The 10,403-nt window shown below is 40.6% G+C and overlaps 1 protein-coding gene across 2 annotated transcripts; it reads left to right on the top strand.

The window, feature by feature from the left end:
• Positions 1-4,308: 4,308 nt before the first annotated feature.
• CNEP1R1 (CTD nuclear envelope phosphatase 1 regulatory subunit 1) lies at positions 4,309-10,236 on the top strand. Of its 2 annotated transcripts, XR_009933531.1 has the most exons (7): positions 4,309-4,377; positions 6,525-6,596; positions 7,924-7,997; positions 8,328-8,437; positions 8,567-8,621; positions 8,862-8,962; positions 10,173-10,236. XR_009933531.1 is itself a non-coding variant. In XM_062499782.1 (6 exons), the coding sequence occupies exons 1-6, from the start codon at positions 4,353-4,355 to the stop codon at positions 8,901-8,903; spliced, it is 378 nt and encodes a 125-aa protein (XP_062355766.1). In that variant the 5' UTR covers positions 4,309-4,352; the 3' UTR covers positions 8,904-10,141. The 2 variants fall into 2 exon arrangements, 1 of the variants encoding a protein (XP_062355766.1); XM_062499782.1 differs by lacking the exon at positions 10,173-10,236 and having other exon boundaries at positions 8,862-10,141.
• The last annotated feature ends 167 nt before the right edge of the window (positions 10,237-10,403 follow it).

Below are 10,403 nucleotides of genomic sequence, written 5' to 3'. Positions count from 1 at the left end.
GGCACACAGGAACAGTGCCCCAGCACCTCTCCATGTGTGCCTGCCCATAGCACAGATTCCACACCACTACTTCCAATAGAAATTAAACATATCCAGCTTCCAGTCTTGGCTCCTCTACATTGTTGGAAACAAACAGTTTGGTTTTCCTGCGAGCCTGTATTTTTAAGGTGTAATGTCTTTCGCAAAAATCCAAGATTTCAAAAAATATTCTTGTTTGAAACACTTAACTTTCAACCTGAAAGTCAGTAAAACAAGACAACATTGTCACTCTATTATCACACCAGGAGTGATATTTGAAGGACTAAAGCAGCCCCGAGAAAAAGGCAAAATCAGGTGAATACATCTGTTCCCTGTATGTATTCCCCAGCTTTTAGAAAACCAAATACAATGTGTAGGAGAACATGGGGATTAAGAGGCTGAGAAGACTCTACTGAAGAATTAAATGGGAAGGACTAGAAAATGGAAAAGCTGAATACATATGGCCCAAGACTGAGCAATAATCCATATCCTATTTTTAAAAAGTGGCAAAAAAAGTGAACAAGAAGTTGATGAGGGAGTTTCTTGTGCTAAGTGTAAGTAAATTTGGCAGAAAATAAATCCCCTTGCATTCCAGCTGGTCCTCAGTTATCAGAGGGGCTGGGGGTGGCTGGGCCTAATTTATGACTAAAAGCCAATTCAGCATAGTAAGTAAATAAGTCAATGCAGAGCCAGTTTGGTACAAGTTCAGTCACCTTCCATAAGAATTATCATGACCTGATTCACAAATAGCAAATTATTGAAGCAGCAGAAATGCAGATACTTATTGGATTGCTGGCAGTGATTTGATTTCTTGCTCAGAAACTGATGTGCCTCTCATGTGACAGATGTGTAAAGAAGAACAATAGAAGAACAATAAGCTAAATAAGGGACTAAGTCATCCTGAATAAAAGAAGCCTGTCTTCTGAAGTGTTATATGGAATATGATGGTGAAGTTTTACCACACCTGCTGTAAGTATCTAAAATTATAAAAAATCTAATTCCAGTTGCAGAAAAAGAACAGAGAAATACAAATTAGCTTTACAGCCTACCAAAATTCAGACCATTATAGTATCTCAAGCCATAACTTAGCATGTTCAGTGTGACAGAGCAAGTTTCATACTGCACTTCTAAGAAGTGAAAATGAATCTTCTATTACATCAAGCCACACATAACACAAAATCCATATTTCTGCACTATACTTACATTATGTAGAGATGATCCTCTGGACTTTGTTCAGATGTTTAACAAAAGGCATTCTCTTTTCTACAGAATATGCATCTATTTGATGAAGCTCATCTTCCAGGATAAACTTTAAACTTAATATTCTCTACAGGCCTGCTACCAAAAAAAAAAAAAAAGAAAAAAAAAAAAAGGAAAAAGAAACAACATTATGGAGTTTTCTGATCAGATTTTTTTGTTGTCTAAACCAAGAAGTCCCGAGTACAGATTCTCTTACAGAAAAACCCCAGCAGTACTGTAGATAAGTAAAAATACTTCTCAGGGAAAATGAGATAGTGTGAAGTAAAAATGGACAGTCTCTTGATAAGATTTAAGCTTTAAGCTTCCAAAATCTACTCAAAAAAAGGAATATGAAGCACGTAAACACTATCCTTCTATGACTAAATGCAAGTTAGGATTATGCTCTTCAAACTTACCACAGTAAATAGATTTATAAAAATACAGGATTAGTAAATTCAAAAAGACTGAATATGTAACAGTCTTAGACTACCACAGTATCTCTGAAGTAACATATTGCCTCAAGAGGGAGGGATTGTTGAGAGGAAAATGAGTAGGAGAAAGGATATGTAGACTAAAAAATGCAGAAGGCTGGAAAAGCAATCAAACTAAGAAACAAGTGACCCATCCTAATTATCTCTGATAGCAGATGCTGCCAACAGATGCTCTCACATTATGCTCCAAGTACAGCTGTGAGAACCAGAAATAGATACCAAAGATGTTAAACTCAGAAAGATGCATCCCTCGCACCTTGAGAAGAGGTACTTGAGACAGCACTCTAAACTGACAAAGCATGGTTTTTCCAACCACCTCTGCCTTGTGAAGCAATCCAAGTGTGCACTGAGCCCTTTTGCTTAGGCTGTTAATTTTCAGGCTTCACAGGTGTTGGCAGAAAAAGATATCAAGGGTTATTAACAGATGCACTAACCCTAAGAAACAATTTATTTAAGTCATAGCTGTAGTGTGATGACAGTTACGCTGCCTTGCCTCATTTATCTTGGCTAGTCAACAGAGACGTACAGCAGACAGTAAAAGATATTTGGGGGGGAAAAAACCCTAAAGCATCACAGTCCAAGAAGTTTTATATTAGAAACAATAAAGGAATTATAATTTACTTAAGTATCTCAGTGGTTATAACTTTTGGAATTTTTTTCCTGATGTTCAACCTCGAAGTGTCACAAATCATTGAAGTTTGAATAAAAAAATAGCTTTATGATATCTGTATTTGTTCAGACATAAACCTAATAGCTGGAGTAACAGAAAAGACCAGAGGAGATGTGCACATCAGCAAGCTCACATAAGTCTAAATAGTTCAATGCAAATAACAACTTTCTTATCCTTTCAGGATGCTGGAAATTTTCAAGGCCTATGCAGAGAACTCACTTTTTCAGAGCAGCATGCAGTTTCCTGGGGTCTGAATAATTAAAGGTTCTACAGACTGCAAGAGTACAGTTGTAGAAAGGAAGAAAACATTTCCCATACTCCAGTCTTTGATTCAGTGAAACTCCAGTGCTAATATCTGTTATAGTCTTTGTCAACAGCCAGAAAAACACCACTGAGGTGTTCTGCGTTTCCACTTGGAAGACATAACTCCAATCAGCATAAGTATTGTGTTTCTTCTGGTTTTTACACTGGCAAAACTGGTGTAAACTAACTAGGCAGAACTATCATAAGCTGGACTCAAACACTCTTAAGAAAATAATGGGCCATCATTTAAATTCAGTGAGCCATCATCAAAGCAAAAGTAATGTATAAATTTCTATAATACACAATTTTTTTGTAATTATGATTAAATCCATGAGACCAAAATTACTATAAATCATATTTTCATTATTTTCAAGTTCCTTTTAGGAAACAGAAGGAGAGAAATTACACCGCAACCCCGAGAGCACTGCAGTGCCTCTGCTTTAAGCAACACAAAATTCTTACTGGACTACAAAATAGAAGCCAGGCTCTAGTACCAGTTAGCTGAAAACAGATGGCGGTGCAGAGAGCCCGGGTCCCTGGAGAGATCACTAATCGAGTCACTCAGTAACTCAGAAAGCTTTCATTTAGCAAACGGACCAGCTCAGCTACCTCTGTAGCCCACCTGGGCTAGCAGCAGGCAAGGCAGTGTGATGATGATGGCTGATCCCTGTATGTCCCATGGGACACTTACACCGGGCAGAGAAACCCAACCTTTCAGCACTACTTTTGGGTGACCATTATTTTGGCTGCTGCCATCCAGTTTGCGATTGCCACCGCTGGAGCTCAGCCAGGCCTGATCAGGCAACAGGGCAGGGACACCAGCACTGCTGCTGTCACAAAGGCCATCCCTCTGGTGCCACACCGCTCCTTCAGCAGTGCGCCCAAGGGATGGGGGGTAAGGAGCGACGTGTGGCAGCACCTCACATCCCTTCAAACAGAGATACACACCCAGAGACAGACAGATTGTCTCCGTGCCCCAGTGCCATCGTCCTGCACAGAAACCCTGATGAACTGGGATTGCATGCGCAGCCTACGGCTCATGCTTGTAGCTTGCAAGAGCTTTGCCCGGCCCTACTGAGGAGATCCCAGGTCAGTCTTGCTGGAGCAGTTTTCAAAAGCAGCCTTTAAATCTGGGCACTGCAATGGCTCTCACAAGCGCCTGGGCGAGCAGCCTGGCCGTGCCGGAGCGCTGCTGCTGACTGCGAGTGCCAGAGGTGAAGAAAATCCCTCGAATGAACAAGTGCAGAGGCTGGCCCTGGGCTGTCTTGAAGGAAGAACATCGTATCTTCTTTTCTAGCTTTTATTGTCTGCCGAGAAACATATATTGAACGGCCGTCTCAAGTCATGTGAAGACGTTAGGAGGCGGGAAAAAAAATAAAAAATGGAAAACCCGCCATGGTGCTGTTTAATAAACAGAGTTCTACACAGCTGTTGGGCAACACCCCCTGAGCCGGCCGAGCCGCGCCCCTTCCCTGCCCGTGGCCAATGCGAGGCGCGCTTGCTGCGGGCGGCGCGGCGGGCGAGTAGCGCGGGGCGTTGTTGCGGGGCCGGGCAGGCGGGGCGGGGGCCGCGGGGAACGGCCCGTGCTCGGTGCTCCGCCCGGTGCTCGGTGCTCCGCCCGCCCGCCCGCCATGAACTCCCTGGACCAGGCTGAGGGTGAGTGCGGCCGCTCGGAGCGAGCCCGGAGCTGCTTCTTCGGCGCGCCGGGAGCTGCCAGCTCCGCGCCCGGGCTGCCGGAGCGCGCTGCCCCGTCCCTGCGGAGCGGGACGAAGCGGCCGCGGGAGGCCTCGGCTCCCTCTGCACCGCGCTCCCGGCGCTCCTCCTCGGCGCAGACAGGCGAGCTAGGGCGGGGTTCCGGGGCCTCCTCGGCGTCCCGCGCTCGGGGCGGGCTGTGCTGCTCTCCGGCCGTCCCGGGGAGCAGGGCCCGCGGGAGGGCCTGTGCTGAGGGGGCTGCTGCCTGCTTGGGAGGAGGGAGTGCCCGCGGCTCCCTTTCGCTGCCCCTACTCGGCTGTGGCGATGAAAATCCTGTTGTGCTGTGGGAGCTCCTTGCCCGCTCACGGCTTTTCGCCTTTCTTTCAGCTCTTGAGCCCCACTAGGCTCTACTCTGAGCCAAGGCTCCTTTTTCATTTGAAGAACGCGACCTCGAATAGCTCCTTCTTGTCTGAGGACACTTGGTGGTTTGGGTTGCAAGTTCTTTGAAGTGATAGCCTATAGGATGTCAAAACCCTGAAAGGAGTTCTTAGAGTCCAAAGACTGGTAGATATTTTCAAAATGGACCAGTGTTCCGGAATTAGCACTAGAAGTAGCCGTGTCGACAGATAGCGATAGTCCGGCGTTGTCAGGGCTTTGTTGCTATGCTTGTGCAAGCTGCGGGTTCGCAGGAGTGTGCCCTGCTAGTCACAGCTGCCACAGGGATCCACTCAGAGAAGGCTCTTAGAGCGTGCGTAGTTGAAAATAAGTTAAAGCTTTTTTTTTTTAAGTTTTGTTCATATTTTGTTTCAGTGATGTCTGCATTCTGTGAGTGTTTCCTCGAGAGCTTTGTTGTCAATAGGTTGGTTTTATACCTTCAGGGTGCTGTTTCTCAAATAGCAGGTTTTCATGTGGTGCCTTGTGTTGCCCCTCTCGCTTCAGTGACTAGTTTGAGGGGTTTGTGCTAGTCAGGGAACAGTTAATTATCTGTAATTACTGACAGTGGTTTTAACTTCCCCAGAAGGGAAGTGTAGGACAGGCCATTAACTACCGTGTTCTTGGCAGTAATTAAGACTAGTTAGCTGTTCTGTGGCTGAAGTCAAGATACTGTAATCTTCCCCCATAAAATCACCTGCAAACCACCTAAGAATAAATTTGCAGTGCAAAAAACTACTTTCATAGTGATCATACTTATTTTTTCCTAAGCTTATTCTTTAACTGGTTTATTGTGATAACTAATACAGCAATAGTTGGAAGTTGAAGTTCCATGTTGATAGTGACAGAGGCTTTAGCTGGAAGTTGATCCTAATTAAAACTTAACTCCAGGTAGAATTCTAGCTTTAACTGGAATGTTATCAAATATTGACCTTGTTGAACAGAAGTGTAAATCTAGCCTGGGCTTAAGGTGAAACAGCCCCTTGGAGACAATTGCGAGCATCATCTTGAAATGGATTTAACAGCAGTTTCAGTGGAAAGACTGTTGGAGAACAATGGCAATAAGAAGAAAATCATTATAATCAAAATAATTATTAATTACAGAAAATAATGATTGGAATGAGATCACTGGAGTAGTGTTTGCTGTGGGATTTTTTTGCATATATATCGTGACCCTCAAAATTTCTACAAAGCAAGGTCAGCAAAGCCACACTGCTACAAATAATCCCTTGAACAGTGGCAAATGGCCAACTTATTTTTAAAAATTGCAATTATATTGATAGTAGAACTTGATGGGTTCCTGATACACTTAGTACTTCAAAATGTGATACTTTTTATTGTTTTGTTTTGAGGGGCAATTTAAGTTACTATAAATCTAAGTCACTGTTTCCAAGGATGTCTGAAGTAGTATGATTTCTCAGCTGTATTAATTTTTCTCTTTTGTAAGTGGGAATGTTTTTTGCTTTTAAATTAACTCCACCACTGTACTTTTTACCTGAAGTGGAGTAAAGCTACTATGACTAGACTTTTAGTGCTTATCAAGGATGATTGCATTGGTTTTCTCTGCCTGTTGAAGAACTGGATGTGCATGGGGAAAAGGTGAATTCTTTTAATCTTCTACTTAAAAATATTACTAAATAGATGAAGATCTAATTATGCTTGCTATACATCTTCCCCAGATCTCAAAGCTTTTGAAAGAAGACTTACTGAATACATTGCATGTTTGCAACCTGCTACAGGACGTTGGAGAAGTAAGTTTGATGTCCCAAGGAATAAATAGGAGTGTGTCTTTCAAGCTTGTTAGATTTACTAGTGTGTATCCTTTATTTAAGTTTGCTGAAAGAAAACATTTTTAGACTTGCTTTAAAATTTGTGGCATCGATTCAAACACTCTGCAACTAGTTCATACAGGATAATAAACTAATATTTTAGCCAGAGTTAGAAAAATGAAGTTGAGATTGAATTGGCTCAGGGCTGAATTGTTCTGGAAATATATGAAGTTGTGTTTCTGTTTTATTTGATTTTTATTATGTTACTGAAGTTTTTTTCTTCAAGACTCAGACTTCCTAGGCAATTGCTGTGGTTACTTAAACAAAATATGATCAGGTGAGATAGTCCCTGTAAAATTGAAGGTGAAAAAGTTGTAGCAGTGTACCATAAAGGCTAATGTGTTATGACAGGAAGGTTTGAAGGAGGGAAAAAGAGAAAATTCCACAGATATACTGCCATCTTAGGGGTCAGTAGTCTGTGGTGGAATCACACAACTTTTGGTTTTGAGGCTCTGCTAAAGTTTTCCTACTCAAAGAATACAGACTTTTTTTAGAACACATAAAGTAGTATATTTTTTTTTCCTGAGAGGTCAATTTTGAATGAAGGAACTGAAGGAATGACTACTTAGAAAGCAAAACCAAACACCACTGCCACCACCTCATGCCCCCTTGTTTCAGAGCAATCAGATATTTATATATAGTTTTGCTGAATTTGCACACACATACTTTAGGAATGCATTTGGCTTCCAAAATCACTATTATCTGCCAGTTATAATTTGAAATAAAATACTGGAAACTTTTAAGCATATTTAAATGAGATGTGCATAACTAGTGTTGTATTCAGTAGCTCATGTTTCTTCCCAAATTGCTTGTTTTGTATTTCACATAAAAGAGGACTTTCTATTTTAATTATAATGGGTGTGCAACCAATGTTAACTTTTCTTCCTGTTACCCTGAAAAGAAAGTATTTATATGATTTAGAGAAGAAGCTCTATGCTTTTGATAGATCTTTTTCAACTGCCTTTTGAAAAGATAGCTTTGGGTTCTTCAAAGGACCAGGATGTTTGTACTTGACAGAATTTAGATTTTCAGATGTACTTGTTCTGTCCCTGAAGTTTGTATAGAATCCTTAGGGTTTCACATATTAGAAGTTTCTTTGCGTGTTCTCATTTCTGCTTTCCAATTAGGAACTTTTCCTCCCTCAGAAGTGATAAAAGAAATAAGTGTTTAAGAGTTGCTGCTGAAAAATAAATGTGTTTAAATATGAGTGGGGTATGCTGTTTATGACTCTCATTCTTTTCTTCATCAGTGATTTTGATAGTGGTATCAGTCTGCACAGCAACTGGGGCTTGGAACTGGTTAATAGACCCAGAGACACAAAAGGTAAGGTCAGGTTAATGCCAAACCTGTGGAACCTGTGTTCCATAGCTTGGTGCTGCCGTGGTACATTGAAAACTGAAGGGATAAACACATTGTCCCGTGAAACTGGGAGGTGATTTTTAGTAAAGCTGTCAAGCTGTCTGGAATTGTTGTGGAATGTGTCCTGGGACAATGCCTGCCAAACTACTTTACCCGGAATGCTTATCTAAAGAATTGCACACAAGTACTTGGAAATGGCTAGGAGCAGTATTTTATTTTTAGTTAAGTGATCTAGACAGTGACTCTGTGTGTTTTAGAAGGTATGCAGTTGAACTAATCAGATTTCTTTCCTAGGTATCATTTTTCACATCACTCTGGAATCACCCATTTTTCACAATTAGCTGTATTACCCTAATAGGCTTGTTCTTTGCTGGAATACATAAAAGAGTGGTGGCACCATCAATGTATCCTTTGATAATGTTTATCACATTAAAAATGTAGTTACTGCAGTTGTTGGAGCCTCTGCTGCTCTTTTAGTTTTTTCTTACTTGTGTGTTCAAGTGTTAGCTGCTTTCCTTGACCAATCCACACAGTATAGCAGCCCGATGTCGAACTGTTTTGGCAGAATATAATATGTCCTGTGATGATGTAAGTGTTAGTGCTTCACTGCTTAAACCTTGTTTGTTTTTAAAAAAAAAAGACACATAATTTGTTTTTCTGAGCAGCACTTTTATATACCTCATCAAATTCTGTGTGTCTGTAAAACTGGAATGTGGAATGCACTAGTTTAATTTTGTATGCTGTTTTAAACTCTCCCTGTAACACTGAAATGTAATTGTTGGGTTCAACTTTCAGGGTTTAAACTTTATTTTGTTTTCTCTCTTGCAGACTGGAAAATTAATTTTGAAACCTAGGCCTCATGTTCAATAAGGGCTGTCTTCCTTCATTTTTTTCCACTGCCATGGAAACCAAAAATGACCTTTTTTAAGGTAGTATGATAGCAAAAAAATCAAATGGGACTGGTTGTCACTGCCTGGGAGTAAAAGTCTTAACACAGTTGACAGTGAAAGTGTGCAATATTACTTTCTTGAGTATTTATCCAAATTCTTTGTTATCACATTATCAGTGCTTTTGCTATTTCTGATTACCTCTTTTTCAGTATTAGTGTCACTTTTTTTACTTCAGCTAGAACAGAACATACAGGTGAAGTATGTTAATCGGCAATGAAGTTGAACTTGAAATGAAACCTCATTTGTGTTGTCTTTGTGAGCTATTGTAAATAGCAGATTGATGCCAATGTTCAGGACAAAAGTAATATCTGGTGTATGGATTTTCTTGTTCTCGTGAAGACTATTGAAGGGAACGTTTGCCATTCTCCTGATGTTTTATTAGCACACTTCCTCATTACAGCTGTCCTTGTCTCCTGGTCACTCTTTTTGGAACTGGTTTAAAGGCTCGCAGGAAGACTGACTGTGCTGGAGAAAACTGGTCTTACTGTTTAAGAACTTTGCAAATATATCAAGGATCATATTTGTCAAGTTGTGTATATAGTGCACCAGCCACTTTCCTTGTGGTCATACATAGTTCCTTGTTTGATCTGGTTCAAAACTTATTTTAAGATTTTAATTTTTTTTAAAAATTGTCTTAAATATGCTTGTATCTTCCCGGTTGTAAGGTTGTACTGTATCTAAATCCACCCGACCATTCTGAGTGGATTTTTATGCTGTGATAGTCAGAATATGAAACTCGTGTTGCAAATGTATAGCTTCAGATTTGGTGAAGAAAATTTAAAGAGTGCCACAATAAAATAACAAAATTTGTTATTCGGAGTGTTAACAACAAGGTGTGGATGATATATGCATAAAGTGTAACTTTTGAATAGCTAAAACTGTCAAGTTTTAAAGAGTTTAAGTTGTTCGAGGTGCCTTTTTAAATGTTTTGAACTCTTTAAATTGACTCTAACTGCTAAGCTCTTGCAACTTCAGTAACCCCTACTACAGGGTAGACTGGCTTTTAAAGGCAGCCTATTGATGTAACTTTGTCAGTTGAAACTTTAAGAATTGTCTTCTGGATTTTTTTTCCAGTAAGTCTTCTGCCCATCCATTATTTTTAACTGCTGTATATTTTGTAGGTAAATGTGTATAAAATAAAATCTTTGTATAAACAGGTGTTATCTTCTTTTGTACTGTGCAAATACAGATCTCTACTGAACACAGAAGAACTTCAGAAAATTTATAGCTGCATTCTCTAACTTTCATACCGGACCAACATTTCCTGTATTTGATGTGGTTCTTATAATCTAAGATACTGACACCAGAGAGGAAACCCCTTCCAGGTTTCCATGCTCCAGGTCAATCCCGCCTCTGTAAGTGCCCTTAGAGGAAATTGTTTTCCGTTGAGCGCAGCAGGCGCGGTGTCCTCGCTCGGTGC

The sequence above is a fragment of the Cinclus cinclus genome, chromosome 11 (genome assembly GCF_963662255.1).
Source record: "Cinclus cinclus chromosome 11, bCinCin1.1, whole genome shotgun sequence".
Lineage (NCBI taxonomy): Eukaryota > Metazoa > Chordata > Aves > Passeriformes > Cinclidae > Cinclus > Cinclus cinclus.
Note: the sequence above shows the minus strand (reverse complement) of the source record. Positions and strands in the feature narration are given on the sequence as shown.